General features: G+C 43.8%; 2 protein-coding genes across 2 annotated transcripts; one reads left to right on the plus strand and one right to left on the minus strand.

The window, feature by feature from the left end:
- The first annotated feature begins 23 nt into the window (after positions 1-23).
- ndufaf2 (NADH:ubiquinone oxidoreductase complex assembly factor 2) lies at positions 24-14535 on the plus strand. Its single transcript, XM_061071817.1, has 4 exons — positions 24-168; positions 10473-10562; positions 11566-11606; positions 13125-14535. Exons 1-4 carry the CDS (start codon positions 54-56, stop codon positions 13365-13367), a joined length of 489 nt encoding a protein of 162 aa, XP_060927800.1. The 5' UTR covers positions 24-53; the 3' UTR covers positions 13368-14535.
- A 240-nt stretch (positions 14536-14775) lies between these two features.
- smim15 (small integral membrane protein 15) lies at positions 14776-17278 on the minus strand. Its single transcript, XM_061071818.1, has 2 exons — positions 17209-17278; positions 14776-15548 (listed from the first exon to the last, which is right to left on the minus strand). The coding sequence occupies exon 2, from the start codon at positions 15515-15517 to the stop codon at positions 15290-15292; it is 228 nt and encodes a 75-aa protein (XP_060927801.1). The 5' UTR covers positions 15518-15548; positions 17209-17278; the 3' UTR covers positions 14776-15289.
- Between the last annotated feature and the right edge of the window lie 2082 nt (positions 17279-19360).

Genomic DNA, 19360 nt, shown 5'->3' on the forward strand with positions numbered 1-19360 from the left:
CCCACACTGCCCCCCCCCCCCCCGGTAACACACCTCCGTGTCCCCCCGGGATCATGAGCCGGGTCGCCTCAGCTCTCCGCCGGACGTTCGGGATCGCCCGCGAGCATGTGGGGACGGATCATCTGGGGAACAGATATTATTTTGTCCCGGAGCAGAAGACATGGACAGGTAGGTGTAGCATTGTTGTGCTAAAGTTAGCCCCCCTCTCCTGGAAACGTTTAACAACACCTGTAGACTCATTCAAATGCCTATTCTCAGCAGTTCTTACATTATATGTAATATATATATTATTTAAATGCGCACGCACCTCTTGTTTACAAATGGCTGCTCTTACTGACCTCTAGCTCAAACCCTTATTTAACAACACAGCGTCCTTCACTGTATCTAACATCTGAATTTCCCTTGTGTGTGGATGAAAAAGTTTAATCTCATCTTGTTTTATCAACATGTTTCCACTTTCTTCCTAAATGTGTTGTTGCGTCTTAATTTATACCTCCTTTCACTCTTGTAGTACTTTAAGCTTGTCCCTAGATGGCGACACTATCTCAATATAGAATTTTCTTTTTGTTTTAATGAGATAACTTCTTTTTATATTTGATGAAACTCTCTGCCGTTTTTTTTGTATAACTTGTTCTTGTAGCGGAGGCAGAATGCGGTGCAGTCATCACAGCTCCCCTGCCTCCGGCCTTCGGACAGAAAAGGACTCCTCCTCCACTGTTCACAGATGAAATGATTACTTGTCTTGGATGAGGATTTGGAAGGAGGTCACATATCCCTCCTGAGACGCGGCAAACAGTTCGCAATGCTCAAGCCAAGCTAGTAGATCTGTGTCATCAGGCTTAACCATGGTGGGATAGCAAGGACCATGGCTGACTGGCTGGGAGGTCAAGGACATGCTTGTCGTCCTTTCAGAGTTGATGCCCGGGCTTACTGTGAGTCCTCTCGTTGCCATGTCTTTCTCATACAGCATCCTCAAGAGGTGTGGTTGGATGAGGAAGATGGTGAGGCATAGTTATCATTCCAGACAAGGGAAACAATATCTCCTTTGCTTTTTATACATAGAAGAAAAAGAAAAAAGTTATGGAAATTTCCACAATGGGGGGGGGGGGGTTGGACATCCTGATGAATTAAAGGCACACAATTCCTGTCCTTTCCTACTTTAATTCATTATCCAGACTAGATATCCCACGTTCCCCTCCCCACTCCACCTTAAATCATCAACAGCAGGGGTCCCACTCAGTCTATAGGCCACAGGTCAGGGGTCACAGGCCGAAGAGCACAACCTTTGTCTGCTCCAGACATGACACCTCTTGGTTAACAAGCCACGGACATTTGGCTTATTGGTCACAATGGTTTAGGTCTCAGGATATTTGCCAGATTTATTGTGCCTGAGCAGAGGTTTTTTTCTACAATTTATTCCGGATATTTCATTTGTGTTCTCTGAGAGCACAACACAGCAGTAATGTAGAAATAATCTCATCCCACCTAATGATTCTTGTGTTTGTCTCCCTCTCTTGGTGCCACATTACACAAGCCAGATAAAGTTTATCTTTGACCTGCACAGACTGAATAGATATCCTACAGTATATTTACATTTAGAGTTGCGTTTCCGAGAAGATGAAACTTAACGGTTTGGTTATTTGGTTTTGCCGTGTAGTGAATCACCTCCGGCAGGCTGTGGCCTTCTTTCTCACTGAACTTGACTTTGTGCTTCACCTTTTTCTCGGCAGTTTTCGGGAAAACTCGTGCCCACCTTTATATTTATAATTCATTACCAGCGTGTTCCTCCACCCCTGGCTGTCAGACTATTCAAATGAGACATCACAAGAAGCCCATTTTCCATCTCGCTACAGGCTACCGCATCCCCTGTCCGATCACAATGACAGAAAAAACAAGAAACACTTGTTCCAAGCACACAGGCTCATAAATGCCAAACATGCACATGCTTGGAGTCTAAATATACATTAAGCCCGTAGAAATAAATGGTGCAAACATTTGTCTCCTTTTTTTTATTCCACTCACCCTGTCCAGCCTTGTGGAACTAAAGCAGATGCATTATTCAGTCCATATGTCTTGCTAAAGCAAGTTCTTTTTGATCTTAAACTGATAGGCCAAGCGTGGGCTCAGGGCCTCAAGGCATGGACCGCAGGGCTTTCCACTGCAGCACATGAGTAGTGGTTGAAGTAGGTGAGGAGTCTTTTCCTTTCTTTCTGTGCCTCTCACTTTTTCTCTTATCCCTGCCCGCTTCCTCTATTTATTTGTCCATCCCTACTGCTCAGTGCGTCCCTCTCTACCTTTAGCCATGCTTTGCTGCTCCCGTGTTCTACCTCTTTCAATCTGTTAACTTTAGAAAACTGGGGCATAAGCAGTTCTGCATGCGGCGGGCCACGTATGAGGACGTTGATGGTCGCTAAGGCAGAAAATTAAAAGGAAGCAACTCAATTAACTTTAATTCACTATAGTTTTATTTGTATAGCCCCTAATCACCCCATATATTATCCCAAGGCCTTTTAAATAAAATGGTTACTAGGAACTGGTAGATTAGGAACAGTTGTGCAAGGCCCTGCCTGACATACACAAATGTATCAGCGGCGAACCTTGGCCTCCCGTTCACTTCCAATCTGTGCGAGCAAGGAGGCGAATAAAACATTTACTTCCCGTGGCGAAGCATTTGGCACCGTGGCTTCGTATGGAGTTCAACTTTAGTGAATTTTGACCCGCTGCATTCGCTTCACATTTGCATGACAGGGGCTTAACTGTCATATTTAAGCTCTGTCAGGCAGGTTGTGACAATAACTAATGATAATAATTGTAGTGTCAGCTCTCCTTGTCATAGATGGTTTTGTTTTGTCCTAGTTCGCTGGTCTTTTAGTAGGTTGGGCCCCTTTCTTTGAGTTCACATAGTCCTTCCTTCCCTTGCCCCTCCCCTTCATTGCTGCCTCTTGATTTTCTTCTTTGAAGCCAGTCCAGTAAAGATTTATATTCAAAACATCGGAGCGGTTCATTAGTGTGGAGAGCTAGACCCAGCAGAAAGCTTGGGACGCCCCTCGCTACTCCAGTGCTGATTCACATCAAAATGAAAAGGCCTGGGTCTGAAGTACACACCTAGTGAGAGAGAGAGAGAGAGAGAGGCTGTGTCTCAGCCTTTAGAATAGGTCCAGCTACAGAGGCCTACTGTGCGCTGCACTGGGCCATGGAGCTGCGCTGATTATTGTCTACAAGCAGGGCTACAAGAGGAAAGCCACTGGCAATCTGGACAGTGGTCTTTAGAGGGTCTTTGCCTTGGTTTTGGCTCCATAGAGCTGAATAGAGAATCTATATTCTCCTCTCTCTCTGTGTGCGTCTGTCCCCCAGGCCCCGGCTCTGCCTCACACTGCATGGGGCACCATGTCATGCTGCCCAGATGAAAGCGAAGCATTCTGCGGACGGGCTCATTCGTCTTCGGCAGTGGGCCCGCAGCTTTGACGCCTGCCTTCCCTCCCTTTATTTAGGAAGAGAGGCACACTGACATTATCGGCCGCTGCAGGCACATTTGAAAATAATTGCCTGTATGATTGCTATTTTTCTTACCTCTTTGAGGAGATGTAGCCTTTGTCTTGGAATCAATGGCTGCTCAATACTGGACAGGGGAAAGACAGTTTCCTTTCATGTCTCCGTGAAAAGGATGTATTTTTAGCGCTATTCATTTTAACAGTGTGTGCCATGCAGTTTTAATCTATTGGTCCTCTGCACTGTGTGGAGAATGGAAGGGATTCAGAGGTTCTTCAGAGGTGTGCCACGCGGTTACAGAGAAAAGATGCATTGACTTGTCCTCCTATCACTATCCCTCTCTCTTTGTCTATTATTTATTTGATTCCCCAGCTCCTGCTCTATGAAGTGAAAAACTGAAAAGGCCTCACTTCTGTTATTTTCAGGATGGGCGACTCCTGGGACAGAGGAAAGAGGTGTGTGTGTGTATTGTTGCATTAGTGTGTGCATCTGTGACTGTATACATGTATGTGTGTGGCACAAAACTTCACATTCTCAGTTATGTGTGTGTGTGTGTGTATCTGCTTTGTATTCTTAAAAAAGAAGGGGGAAAAAACGTGATTGTGTGTTTTCTCTCCACTTCATGCCCTAACACACTTAGCACAACAACAGATGGCTGTGTGTCATCAGAGCGTTGATTCAAGCCACATATTTCCATGAAAAGAGTCACAGCGGAGAGACGAGGGTCCAAATGGCTGTTTATTCTGCCACAAGTCATCCCCAGGGTGTGATGAAGGAAGGTCTATCCTACTGTAGGACACCAAGTCGGTGTTTACCACGGAGCAGCTATGTCCGGAGCCGCCACAGTAAATCATGTTAATTGATCAGCAGCTTTGCAATGCATGGGGTTTAAATGAAGGTTGTTTAATCATTATAGGAAAAACCAAGTGGCTTTAGCTCATCTCGCTGTATTGTGGGTGCCAAGTGTGTGTTTGTGTGTGTGCGAGTGGTGGAACATCATGGAGTGGCTTAACTACTTCATTAAAAAGGCATTTGAAGAGATGGATGCTGAAAATGAGAAACAGGCACACTTATTTCCTATGGTAGAACATTTCACATTGGCCTTGTTCCAGGATCTGTGGTTTAAGCGTTTTGGAGGCCCATAGTGCAAACTTCCTCTTTATTTTATTTAAATTTCAGACTCCCATCTGTCTCAAAACCTACACATTCTAATTGAATGTTATTGTTTCCTCCTCCTGCAAACTGAGTTGCTGTTTGGTGATGGCAAGACAACAAATTCATCAAATTAATTTCTCTGTTTGGCTTCAAAGTGATCCAGTGTCCGGTGCGTTCATGTCTCTGTTTGGTCAGATGGCCAGCGAGGTGTTATGACACCTCAGGGCTCCGTGTCTGTCAGAAACTCAGCTAGGAAGACTGACAGACAGACAGACCGACGCACGAGCAGACATCTCCTGGAGCCCTCCTCTGCTTATTCAATTCAGAATATTTTAATAACGCAGACAGGCAGAGAGAGAGAAATAAGGCTAGGAGTATAAGGGAGGAAAGATAAGGCCGGGGGAGACTCTCGGAGGGTGGAGAAGAAGGTGGGGTATGGAAAGTGAGTGACAAAGAACAAGGGGGATGCTGACATATGGGGTGAAATTATAGAGCGGGGGGAAGAATGGAGAGAGTGAACGTGAAAGGAGGGTTTCTGACAGAAAGAGGGTGAAATGAGTGGGTGGAACAGGCAGACAGATAGAAGGGGAGAGAGAGAAGGTGGAGGTAGGTTAATGGCGAGAGGGATTGAGGGGGGAGACTGGAAGTGCAATGGAAGGGGGTTGGATGGGAGTGATGGAGGTAAATAGAAAGGGGTGGACAGCTCGGTGTATGGACATCACATTCACAGGCCTCAGAGGAGTCGGGGAGGAGAAAGGGGAAGGGTGGTGGGGGTTCACGCCGCTCCACGGCCGCACAAAGGACGCCGACTTCCTGGCTCAACACGCTCCTTTTCTATCACCCGTCGGGCAGGGAAGAGACTTCAAGAGGATGGGTGGTCTTAGGCGGAGGGGTCTCGAGTATCCCTTCCCACCCTCAAGTACGCCTGCGTTTAGTTAAAAGTAACACACAGGGGAAATCAGAGTATTCTTTTCAGCATGTTATTACTTCTATATGAATTATTCTCCTCTGTTCTGCCCTGAGTCGCTGAAGCCTCAGCGGGATCGACAGCAACAGGGACAAACAGAATGAGGGCTGAATAAAACAAAAACTGAACGGCAGCAGCAGCAGGCCTACTTTGTGTCTCTAAGCTCCTCCTCTCCCCAGAACTGATGCAAAACAACGGCTGGCCTTCTCCCTCTAAACCTCATCACAAGACTCAGGGCTAATGGGTAACCATGGCTACAGGCCTCACACATCCTCACCATGCTTTTTTTTTTTCCAGGGGAGAGAGATTGGAGGGAGAGCGGGGTGAGGGTTTTCAGTATTGGTACCTGGTTGCCCTTGTATCACTGATGCTTATCGTATCACTCCGTCTTCATAAAGCTGGCTATTACCATGCACGTGCTGGTCCCCCCGCACCCCTCCCCTGCTGAGCTGTGTGCAGGAGAGGGATAAACTCGGCTCAACACAGGCGGGTGAGCGCGGTACTTCAGGATGACTTTTTGTTCCACTGCAATGTCAGACCCAAAACGTGAAGAGTAAAGGGAAACAACCGCATCAAATGCATCAACTCCGCAACGGAAGTTCCTGGAGTTTTAGAACGGCTAAAGCAGAGAAGTTTGGAAACGTTGCTGGTTCGTTATTAGTTTGAAATCTCCAGGGCTGCTTTTTAGTCTGGATGTTTTTTTGAGACAATGACGTTGACGATATTGCATGCTGATTGGGTATTTTTGGTCACAACGTTCCCTTCGCTGATTGGTCAGGCTCTTCCCACATATCCCCCTCCAGGAAGAAAACGACCAGTATTAGCCTCGGCTACCAATGTAGAACGCAACATGAATGATTAATTACAAGTTGCTGACCCTGTTGTCTTTGCTAACAGCTGTTGTGCAGTTAAATTCCGCATTTTGCAATGATACCACTGTTTACATGTGTAGGAGACAAGCTATTATTTGAGCAATCTGCGAGAATTCTCCAACCGCATGCTCCGTGTACGTGAGTGGTCACACGATATGCGTTTTCAGGCGCGCTAGTATTGACTGAGCATGAAACTGATGAGAGAGATGGAGTTGCAAGTGGTAGCATTTGTGAGAGAGACGTGCAGCACAAGATGCCTGGAATGACATTGTGGAGGTGAAAGACCTCTCGGGTCGCCCCCAGCCGTTCTCACCTGGGAGCTGATGTGTGAAGTCAGGAGATTGTGTGTGTGTGTGTGTGAGTGTGTGTGTGTGTGAGTGTTGAAGCAGGTGATGGAGTTTAGCGGGGTGTGTTCAGGGTTCAAAGAGCAACCCTCAGAGCGCATCACGTCTTATTCTAACGAAGGGAGAGGATAGGCGTGCCTGCCGTTTGATTGGCTCCCGGTCTCGCTGCCACGGCAACCCCTTACCCATCCTGCCTTCCTGTCTCCTCCCCTCCAACCTCCCCCCGGTTCCACAGCCAGGCTCACACAGATGAGTCGTGCTCAGACAGGTGAGATGGCTCATGAATATTTATGTGGTGGGATTTCATTCCTCCTCCGCTGGCCCCTCCCCCTCTTCAACGCAGTGCTGCGTTTGTCCTTCACGGTAAGAGGCAGTGTCCTCGCTCCTGTTCCTCAGGTTAATCTGCCTGCTCTCTAGCCACTGTGTGTGGGTGTGTGTGTGGTGTGTAAGTGTGTGTGTGGTGTGTACGTGTAAGTGTGTGTAGGTAGGTAGGTGGGTGTGAGTGTGGTTTGTGTGTGACACTGGTAAGTAGGTTTCCCCTAGTGAGTGATGAGAAGGCAGACCTGTCACAAGGGTGCCTGCTGAGCTCGAGAGCTCCTAACACCCCTCCTCCCTCTCTATCCCTCTCTCCCTCCTTCTCTCTGCCTCTCTCTCACTCCCTCTCAAGGTGGGGGAGACAGAGGGCACGGGCCTGAACTGTGAAACAGAATGAAGGCTTACAACCAGTTTGATGACTAGTCTGTGACAAGTGCAGACGACTGAACATGGAGAAATTTATAAATAATAAAATATTGACATCTAGATATCAACATTTAGTAATACATACACAGTAGGTGTTATTTATGTTACATAATATATGAAATATGTATAATTAGTTTTTCAGGCATTAACTCAGGTAACTAGTTATGGACATAATTAATTTGTTGTCGATCATTATTTCAGCGACTAAACAATTAATTTGAAAAAATTATATTTAACGGTTTTGATATTTGTGGAATTTTGTAAGTTGGTTTTGTGTTTGCATTATGTGTGGTTTTGTAAATTTCAACAGCTGCAATATTTACTAGTGACAGCTTATACATTAGTTATATGTTTAGCGTTCCGGGCTTTTCCTCTGCCTCATTTAAATCCATTTTTTTTAAAACAGACAAACTAACCAATTTTAATACATAATTTGTCATCTAGAAAATGAAAATTTTGTAATTTGAGTCATTGTTAATCTATGTTTTTTCTATAGATGTCTGTCTTTGTTTTTGTCCTTTTGTCTGTGTACATTCGATTAAAAACATGTATATATAAATGCTAAGTAAAAAAAAAAAAAAATCTAGATAACTTGGTAATGCCCCTTAAACTGAAACCACAACACAAACAATGTGCCAGGACAGTTAATTCTGTTCTGCTACATTTGCTGAAGATTAGGCCGTTACGCAGTGATTGTGTTCTTTAACAAACTCAACGTCCACAAGAAAGGTTGTTGTGGTTGTATTGTTTATCTCGCACACAAGTTTTTATTCATTCTTCTATCAGTCCCTGTCAGGTAATTACATTTTCAGAGAGCTGATGCGTTTCCTTTGTACTTGTGTGGTAAAAACAGAACAGCCTTGGCCTGCATGTTTTTTTCCGCTGTTGTCCCAGATCAGAAATTACAGAGAGAGCTAGAATCACCCCAATCACACCGACAAGCCTCCTCCCAATGTGTATGTGGTGGGAGGATCAGCCGTGTTTCATAAATATATGTACATACTGTATTTGGTATTCAAATCCAAGGATAAAAGCCGTGGTGGAAGGGGTTTAGTCATGCTGCAAAAGCAACAAGACAAGAGGAGAGCCATGTTGGAGTGTGACAGAGTGGAGGGGGAGATGCAACCTAGTGGAGAGAGACAGAGGGGAAAAAGTGGGTGCCTCTCTTTATGCTTATTAGTTCGGCATTAGCTGTAGCTAAGCACATTTCTTGTGGGGACTGTATCATAATTGTACCATTTCGCTCTGCCACCACCCACACCCAATGCAAATATGGATACGATCTGTTTATAATTAGCATACCTACTAAATGTATTTGTTAGTATTGCCTAGAGAACATTGCGGGCATTGTTTTGCCAGCAGTTGTTGTTGTTGTTGTACTGGTTTCTAGGAAACTGTTTCTCATAAGACACTTTAAGGCATATACATGTAAACAAATGTGAGGATCACAGAAGCGTGTTTTTAAGATAACGTGGGAGCGAGTGCTGTGTTTTTTGTCAGACCTTGATATCAGGAAAACTAAAAAGCTGCAGAGCTGGAGCCTGTGAGGCCCTTTCGTGACAATCTAGTGGGAACCAAAGCAGAACCAAAGCAAAGCTAGCCTAATTAGCTGACCTGATTACTATACAGGCTGGATAAAGTATGGAAAGGAATCATCCTTGTGAGGCGTGATTGTCTTTAATGGAATAAGTTTAAAACTAATAAACGTAAGCCACAAGCTGAGCCATAACACAACTTCCTCTTTACCCACACACACACACACAAGGTGCTTCTTTTGAGTGCCATCATTCATCCATCCCTGTGCCATAGCTATCTGTTATGGCTGAAGTAAACATTAAGGCCATCAGTCTGCAGCGTGCGTGGAGCCGGTTGCCTCCATTTGTCCATGTCCAGTCAGCTGCGGAGAAACGGTGATGGAATCTTGACAGATTGTCTGTGTTTTGGAGCGTGTTGTTTTCCTTGCCCATCCATTTCTCTCCTAGCCATGTTTGCCATGCATCATCTCTCTCTCTCTCTCTACCTCTCTCTCTCTCTGCCCCTCTCTACCTCCTCCTTCCCCGGCTCATCATTTCACGGAGGGATGGAGGCGATGGACAGACATCCCCGGCTACCTGCGCAGGAGGAGAAACTCCATGAAAACACAGCACTCGTCATTAGCGTGAACGCTGTGTGAAGCTCGGCAGCGCCACACAAAGAAACAACACAACTGCCTCATTTCCCCCCCCCCCTTCTTTCAATTCTCCTGCTCTCTCTCGTTCTGTCTATATCACTCTCCGTCGCCCCCCTCACCCTCTGTACCTCCGTCTTCATGTCATTGTATGCCATGCCAAACTTGCCTAATCAGCAGATTCTACCAAAAATAATTGGCGGTGGCCTTGCTGCTAGCGAGCGCCGTGCTGTATACAGATAGGGGAGAGGAGCACTTAATATTCCTCGCAGCTCGCACCTCTCCTGTTGTCTGTGATATCTGACCTCTTTTGTCTCCTGCTCGGCTTGATGTTGATTTTGGAGGGCATTGTTAGCCGCTGCGCTGTGATTGGAGGAGGGCTGTCCGCGAGGGGGGCTGTGGTTGGCTGGGTTAAAGGGAGCCTCATTTGCATAAAGGCTTAGCCCAGATTTGGAGCCACTCAGCGAGATCTGAGGAGAAGGGCCCGAGGGCCACGAGGTAATCATCCATGGCCTGTCACAGCGCTGTCATCCCTCTGTGTATTTGTGTGTGTCTGTGCGTCTGTCTTTATCTGTGTGTCTGAGTGAGCAGGAGCCTGAGAGCATTATGTCTGCACCTCTTTGTGTTTGTTTGTATTCCTTTGCGTTTTGTATGCATCATTGTCGAGCATCTCCTGTCTCACTCTTGCTGCCTCTCACTGTCTTTTTGTCTTCTTTTTTTTCCGTTGGGTTTCCCAGGAAGACTTGTCCGTGCCAAGCGGATGGTAGAAGCAGCCAATCCCACAGAATACGAATATATAGAAGGCAGCATACCGATGGAGTGGGACGGTAAGTGTGGAGCCGCATCATCACTGTAACACATTTTATCACTAACATGGATAAATGACAATGTTAACAAAAGAGCTACCCAGCAGAGTATACAAAGAGCCGCACAAATAAAATGAAATAACAAATTCTCGACTGCATCTATTGGGGCCTAGGCTAATCCATTGATTTTTTTTAATTTATTTTTTATTTCATACTGTGAGATGGGGGTTGGGGAAAAAGCGTATTCATGAGTTTATCAAAGACGCCTTCTGCTGGTGTTATACAACCGTAGCATAAAATAGTGTTTCGAATTTCTTACAACTGGATACAAACTGTTCCCTCTGTCTCATGCTGGCTTTATCCACCTTAAACCCCTCATCCTGCTTCGCCCCATCCCTCATGCATTTTCATCAGGATGCAAATAAGAAAGGGATGAAAGAGGCCCAGAATCCCTGTGCTAGCTGAAGGAAGAGTTAGAAAATCTCTTTCTCTCTCTCTGGCTCCCTTTAACCTGCTCTGCTGTGCAGCCAGCTCATTCAAAATAGAGCTCTTTCAAAAAGAGATAGAGAGATGACAGACAGACACAGTTCTGCTCAGGAGCAGAAAGAAGGACAGAGGTATTGATGGAGAATGACAGAGTGTGTACTTTCAAATTCCAAGATCAGAGCGGATCCACACTTTCTCTTCTGAGACTCAGTACTCCGTGGCCCTGCTCTGCCTCGACTAATGCAGATTTAGTGTTTTGAGCTCATTGTGCGTATATGTGGCTCGGATGTTCCACCATTTCGCTTGTTTTCCCCATAGTTTGCTGAGAGGAATGAAACAAAACAAACCCTGGATGCACTCCCTCTACACGCTGGGTTACTCGGTAGTTCACACTGAGCTACTGTAGCGCCCTGAAACTCCGTGGCGCCTGAGCTGCAGCCTTTAAATATGACTGCAGGTTTTGTTTGTGCAGCGTATGTTTGTGTGGGTGTTCTCACTCTGTTTTTCCTTTTTCTTCTCCTCCTCTCTCCTCCTCCAGCTTGGATCCGAGGCAGACGGAAGGAGCCCCCCTCCGTCGAGGTACGTCTCCCCCCCACCCAGCTTCCCCGCTGTGCTGATGGTTGGACTCCAGGGGACTGGTTACATGGGAGGGAAAGATGGAAAAGAGAGGCTTTGATTTGTTTTATCTTCCAGTTTCCAACTGAATCCAGGAACTTTGGGGGACAGGTGTTAAAATAAACAGCAGCAGAAGTGCATTGATGGTGAGAGTGAGAGCAAAGACAGCCTCCGAACTAGGGGCTCACTGACACCATGTCCTAGTTTACTTTCTTTTTTTTCTCCAGCAGAAGCCTCCATCTCGGCTTTTTGTGTTTTTATTTCTGGCAGTCTCCAAGATGGGAATGGTGAAGGAGTGCAGTTTTTCCCCTCGTGTACCTCTCACTGAGTTTATTGCTCTTATAATGTGAGAATGCTGGAAATTATTTGGCCGGCAAAAATGTGGGTCTATAGGAAATCCCTTGGAAGGCCAATACCCAGGCACTCTTTCTATCTCTCAGCCCTCTGTCCCTGCCAGTGGCCAATGCCATCCCCTGCCTCTATTGCCAGAACATTCTCTTCCAATTTTCTGCCTTGCGTCTGCCCAATAGCTGCCATCGACAGCTGGACAGTGTTGATGTGGCCAAGGCTTTACTCCCAGCACATTACCCTACCCCTTGTCACGCTCCCTCTCTTCCCGGTCCAAGCCGACATAAATTGATTGGATTAAATCCTGTCATTAACAGGCTGGAAAAGCAGCTCAGTATGTTTGTCTCTCTCCCCAAAGCGGGGCTTTTTGGCCACGTCTTTCCCCCTCTCTTTTCCAGTCCCTCAGTTCTGCCAACACACAACATCATTATGCCCAGTCCTCCCTTCCTTTTTGGCTGCCCGTATTAGGGAGAGGCTAACATCACTGGACACTAGCTGTGTCTCAAGTGGGTTACTATTCCACTGGTGGACCGAGTTCAGAATCTAATTGTTTCCATGAGTTGGAATGGTTGTTTGTATTACAGATGCCTCCTGTCACGTTAGTTTACCGGGCCGTTCCAAGCGCTACATTTTTAACCAGAGTTTATTGGAGCAATGTAGGTTAACTGAACACTCTTGTGCTTTTCCTAGTAAATGTCCCACTTCATACCCGACACATGCACACATTTGTTCCTGGAAGCTTCTGCGTGCAACTTGACATCCCTCCTACTTTTGACTAGTGAGCAGCTGATGTTCCGTGTTTTGCTCCAAGACTCCAAAACAGAGGTGGTTGATTCAGGAGGGAAAATCATAGCTGGTTTGGTGTTGCAGGATATTGTGGAGGTTCCATTAAGTTATTTGGGAGTCACACTTTTCCAGAGTTAATGAAAAAATTATGATATATAGTCTGGAATTACTTTTGAAAATGTGACATGAATGCCAACAAATGTCAATGCATTTACTTAAATAAATAAATAATTCTAGGCCATATGCTTCTTTCAGGTTTTCCATCCTTCCTTATCTATGGGTGACATTGAATTACAAAAAGTCTTAAAAACCCAGAATCAACATGTGTGTCCACCTTTTATTTTATAGGAGCTGGTGAAGAATGAGTCTTACAGGACGCAGATCAAGCTGAAGGCCAAGGAGGTGGAGGAGAAAGATCTGGCCCTTCAGGCGAAGGAGTATGAAGAAGGGCTGGTGGCGACTCCTGCAAAGACTCTGGCTGAAGGTCATGCAGCCGCCACTAGTTTCGGGAAGCAGGAGATCAGCGAGGACCCCACCAGCACGGCAAACACATTTCAGCCTGGCTCCTGGATGCCCACCTCCAAGAAATAGACTGAGATGTCCACACACACTGAAGCTGCTGTGCAGTATATGAACTAACAGAAAAGCCCCACAATAAACACTGCCTTTGTGAAAGTGATATTCAATTTTTGTCAAGACTTGATATTATTTTTTTTTATTGGAAACATCATTCACAATAATCCAATGCATGTGAGCTACAAACACAAATATGACCTCAGTAAGGACCAGTTGGTTCAACTCATCTTGGAGTCAGTCTCACATGATCATGCGTTAGGTTTCACAGAGGAAGTGTTTATTTCGAGGCAGTTTTATTGGTCTGTATTACATCATAAAGAGGTTTATATTTTTGTGGTCCCTTTAGTATATTGAATATACACAAAGACATCCTCTTAAAGCTGTGATGTGTAAGTGATGAGTTATTTAATGTAGTTGAAAGGTTTGTTACGGAAGAAAAACACTGGAATTGCTCATTAGTACACCGGCTACACTGGTTTCAGGGATACTGAAACAAATAATTCTGTTAATTAAATCAGTATTACATCTGTACCGAGGCAAATCAAAAATGTTTTAATTACACCAAGAATTCAGCTATGTCCAAAGAAATGATGCAGATGTAATTATTATTTAGAAAATAAAGGGTTGAAGTGTAAAGATGAATAGAACGAGATGTGGTGAAAGCAGGTGGGAAAGATTAAAGAGCACATGTGAAATTAAATTAAATCTGTTCAGTCCAGTCCATGGTGTAATGAGACTGTAGTTACAATAAATGCTGTGTTAATGGTTCTGTTCATGATGAAGGTGGTGTCCACTGCTTTTAAATCAAGGCCTATTAATCACAAGATAAAGTCATGAATAGTGTTAACAGTAAACTGCAGCTCTTTCACCCCAGGTCAGACTTTATGTTGGCTACAGAGCTGATGAAGAAAGGAGCTTAAAACATAAAAGCTTGAGGACTTGTAAAAATCCAACAGTTGAAAAGATGGTCGTCTTCCTACACATGTAAACTTTTTTTTCTAAATGCTCTCAGGAGATGCATCCAGGGATGAATAAAAGTTAATGAGGAAGAAAAAGGGGAAAACGAATAGGCTGAAATGTGCATTTGTCCACCTGCCTGTGTTGAGAATTATCGCTTTTAACTGCTTCTTTAAAGGCTCACGAGTGCTTAGAATTACAGTGCCTATAAAAACTATTCATCCCACTGGACTTTTGAATGTTTTATTATTGTACAACACTGAGTCGCAGTGAATGTAAAACCATTTTTTTTAGACTAATAAACGGAAGACGAATCAAATTGAATGCAAATAGTTATGTTAAGAGCAGAGAGTGAATAAATGTACGATTACTGTTGCTTAACAGTAAAACCTGGTCTGACAGTCGTTACATCACATCCTGACTGCATGCTATATGGTTTATTGTCACACAAAACGAGGGGGGTGAATACTTTTTAAATAGTTTTAATTAAACTCGCTTGTGTTAATTCCACAAAAAAGAAAATGTTCTTATCAACCATGGAAACTTTATTGATTAAAAAGTTATAATTTGGATACTTTGCGAGTGACGTGGAGAAAAAGTTCCAGTTTGCTCGTTACATCGTCAATTCAGCAGAACAGAGATGTCAACAATGGAATGCAAGGTGTTGCAACAGCTGCACAATATTATCAGCGGATTTCTGTATAAAACACATCATACAGATAACCACTGCGCTCTTGCTGACCTAAGTCCCACTGGGACAAGCCTCCTCCAGGCAGTACTGTCCGTCTCAGCACTATTAGGCCTGTGGGGCCCCTGTCCCTCCTCCTACCCCGGACATGAGGCGTGGTGGCCCTGTGCTGACGGTAGGGCTGGGACAAGGAAGGGCACCATGTCATTATTTGGAATAAGGAGGGCCGTGAGCGTGGTGGGTGCTCCTCCTTATTTTTTTTCTTCTATGCCCCCATCCTACCCTCGCAGACTCAGTCCTTCTTGGTCCTCTTGGTTGCCTTGGCTATGTTTTCCTGACGTTTCTGCTTTTTCTTCTGGTCCCGGTCACGCACCTCAATCATCTTGGCCAGTTTCCAGGACAGCAGTGCACTGGCAATGAAGAGAGGTGTGAGGGCCAGTATGACAGTGGTGAGGAAACCATAGGGGTCTTTGGCGGCCCACTCCACCACGTACTCTGCCCATGCCCGAACGTCAATCATCCTGCTCGGGAACGATGAGGATTAGTCGGACCTGAGAAAGGGAGGGGGACCAGAAGAGAAAGGAGTGAATAACCAGGGCTGCGTGATGCGTCAATTAATAATAAATATAACTTATCATAGGATACTCTTCAAATAATGATTATAAGAGTGACCAAGTTGATTGACCAAGTCTACTTTAGGAGCATGTGGTTTTCTGGAAATGATCACTGAGTCACTGTTTCAGTCATCTGTTAAAGAAAGAAGCCAAACATTTGCTGACTCATGCTCCTCATATGTGATGCTTGGCTGCTCTGCTCTGCTTTCATCAGTGTAAATTGATTATCTTTGGGTTTTAGACTCGGCTATGGTTTCATAAAAAAGAAATTAAACCAAATAATTTGACAACAATAGGGCTGCACGATATAGACAGAAAATACATCAAGATAAAAATGTTCATAACAGCTGATATTGAAAATTATCATGATAAATGTGCCAGGTTATTACTCCTGAGTGAAAGTTATGATTTTAAACTCCTCTGTGGGTAGAGAATGACAAACACATAATAAAAAGTTAAACATTCTACAAAACTGAAATACAATAACTTGTTAAACTTCCTCGCTGACAATACATATGCATTATATCAATATACATTATGCTCTTGTCATTTTGCCATTGATGAAAATGATATGCTTTTCACATTAACTAAACAATAAATGAAAAACAGAGAGCACAAACAGACATTAATATTATTCATTGTTATAAATCAGATACACAACAGTTTCAGGAACATTCTAGCAGATTGAATAATACTCGCCCTGATGCAAGAAAAAAATATTCCTATAAAACAATTTACCTCAGTAATTTGCAGCAATCCAAAACTGACCTTAAACGCACTGAAATATTAAAGGAATAACATTACTAGTATAGTATAGCATATTCACAAGGTTGTCCTGTTTTGGGTTAAACCATTTATAAGGAGATATTAGATTATAGAGATTATAAGGAAATAAGGAGAAGCACTATAGGAGAAGACTAGTTGTCTAACTGATGACGATGTGTGACAATTTGTCTGCTTTAAATATGAAACTAGTAGGTTTGATATTTTCAACATTTCAGATCTCCTTTGGAGAAAATCTTGATTTAATAGCAGGTTGATTCAATCAGGCAAAATACTGTCAGAGAAAACAAGGAAGTGGTCTCAGACTTTTGAACTGCACACGGTGACAAGTCCCGTGGTTGATAAACACTTAATAACAACCGATTATTTAGTTGATTCACTAAACATAGAAACTTTATATTTACTAACATGACTAATCTAAATAAAAGGTCATACGTTTCCTGCTCGTCCCTCATAAACCTGCTAATGACCACAGGCTAACTAGCTAGCTAACGTGACACGTATCCACAGGTTAACCACAACAAACCATTTAACCTGAATGCAGCTCGAAACAAACCGGTCCAGTTGACACATTCTCTCTGTCTGCCACTGGGATTGAATCTGGATCTATGAGCCTGTGGATGAAATCACTTTCTACCAGCGTTAGCTCCGCTAGTTTAAACCGCTACACGTCCCTAACGGGCCTGAGGAGCCGGGCGCTGCCTCTCGGGCTAAACAGCACAAATATATCGATTGGGAAAACGACAGAACGACGAATCTATCCTTCCGTGTCAGCTAACGTTGGTAAAACGGAATAAATCTGGAGTTAACTCACCAAAGTGTCGTGATTAGCTGTTTTATCCACGACGATCAGATCCAGCTCCTCCTCCCTGTTCCGGGAACTGAAACGGGTGTGGCCTCTGAGTCTTCCTCGCTCCTGATTGGATGGGAGGCTTTTTGTTACAAGACGGGTAATGTAGTTCTTTAGTATCAAACACTGGATTGGTTGAACATAACAACACAGAAAATCCAGATTTTTGATCAAAAAAATGGTTTTAATAAGTAAACCTTGGTTTCAGACAGTTATTATAGATACTTTGACGTTTTATTCTCCAAATAATTAATTGATCACCGAATAAAATAATGATCAGATTGGTTGAAAATGAAAAACATTAGTTGTAGTCTTACAGAACTTCTATGATGATACTACCCCGCATGTGGTTTTTTGTGTGTTAATAATTTGACACACATGTAAAATGGCAACACAGCTATACAACGAATAGCTCGATATAAACGACGGTTCAGGCTTTAAAATGAGATCTTGACACAGAGTTCATCTACAAGACCAGCTTGAGGTTTGAAGACCTGTCATAGTTGATATTGTACTTTTTTTTAAATATAATTAAAATTATGAACACCAAAATGATACAGGGTAAATCTGGGGCTTGTTGTTTTTCCAAATAGTAGTCATCCTTTGCAAATATATACATGACTTTGAGCATCATTTATGTGCTCACATGATCCCTAAATCGTCTCTAATCTATTGATAAGGCAGTAACACTATTTAATTGTTTTAACTCTTAACCCTAGCCTCTTTATCCATAAAAATATAAGTATTTTAGAAATAGGAACAGATGTCAGGTGAGTCATGCACTGAATTATTGTGGAATCCATATTTAATTTTGTTTTGATTTATTACGGGTGAAAAAAAATTAAATCAAACAACGTGTCTTTGTCAGGAAATAAACGTGTTTGAAGTATCTTGATCCATTTTGGCAACAACAGAATGGACCTGCACGGGACCGGACAGTTACAGATTAATACACTGATTATCTGTAAAGGTTTGAGGATAGGACACCCTTGCCTTTGCCCATAGAAAGTGAACCACTGTAAAACCATGTCTACTAGACAATGATGGAAGTCAAATGTTGAATCTGTTGAAAAAAATACAACGTTGTCCAGTTTGTTATTGGATAAAGAATTGGACCACGTCTCAGGGTTGCTGAAACTTCTAATCATGTGTGCACAACCGCTCTGTCTGAAGAATAAAGCAAACGATCAGTGTGCGAAAGAACAGCAAAAGGCTCCACTGGCCCTCTGAGAAAGATGACTAACATAACAAAGGAGGACCTGCTGGCTTTGTGAACTTCCTGTGGGGAAGTATTGAAACCAAATCAGGTTAGGCCACATCTGCTCTGTCCATACGGCATGGATCACTTTCAGAGCAGTTCAAAGGCCAGCCTTTTAGACCTACTCACAGAGGAAGGACAGGGGCAGCTGGGAACACACGCAGAAGTCAGACACATTGCGAACACACATTCTGGTTCACCAGCATAGTGTTGGTCAACGCTTATAGACAAACATCCTCAATCTGGTGGCTTTTTCGTTATACGATTATAATTATTAGCTTCTGCTACATGTCTCATCAGGCTGGGAGAATCTGGATGGTGGGCAACGCAGCCGCACCCTAGCCCCTCCTGTTAGCCTCCTTTTCATGAGCTGTGGGGAGAAGTTTGCCTTTGGGGCTCCCTGCCAGAAATCCTTCCCGGCAGAAGCTTCGGTTTTCAGTCGCGGTTTAGTTAATTTTAGGCAACAAAAACTTCTTGGTAAGGTTTAGGCAACAAAGGCATTTGGTTGAGGTTTTTGGAAAAGAGCATGGTCTGGATTAAAATACACCCTTTCACAACATTAACCACGTGCAAAGGATTTCTGGCAGAAAGCCTTCAAGGCAAACATCTCCCATGTGCTTTTCATGATACAGCTACGGAACTAACATTATCAACAGACAAGGAGGGCGGGGGGCCCATCCATAAAATTACTGCACCACAATTTATAGTTAACCAGCTCCACTAGTGGTGTGAATCATAATGATTACAAGAAAAAACCACTCGTCTGGCCAGTCCTTAAGGAATTACCAATATCCTTTGATTTCGCTTTTTTTCTGCTGCGAGTAGACTCAACTACAAGAATGAGTAAAGAGCATGTGT

Source organism: Limanda limanda, chromosome 5 (genome assembly GCF_963576545.1).
Source record: "Limanda limanda chromosome 5, fLimLim1.1, whole genome shotgun sequence".
In the NCBI taxonomy this organism is placed as follows: Eukaryota; Metazoa; Chordata; class Actinopteri; order Pleuronectiformes; family Pleuronectidae; genus Limanda; species Limanda limanda.

Bases quoted from the DNA above. Each gene is read 5' to 3' on its own strand.
- smim15 (XM_061071818.1), bottom strand. From the start codon at position 15,517: ATGATTGACGTTCGGGCATGGGCAGAGTACGTGGTGGAGTGGGCCGCC.
- ndufaf2 (XM_061071817.1), top strand. From the start codon at position 54: ATGAGCCGGGTCGCCTCAGCTCTCCGCCGGACGTTCGGGATCGCCCGC. The intron at 169-10,472 runs GTAGGTGTAGCA...TGGGTTTCCCAG, and splicing joins GGAGCAGAAGACATGGACAG to GAAGACTTGTCCGTGCCAAG. The intron at 10,563-11,565 runs GTAAGTGTGGAG...CTCCTCCTCCAG, and splicing joins CATACCGATGGAGTGGGACG to CTTGGATCCGAGGCAGACGG.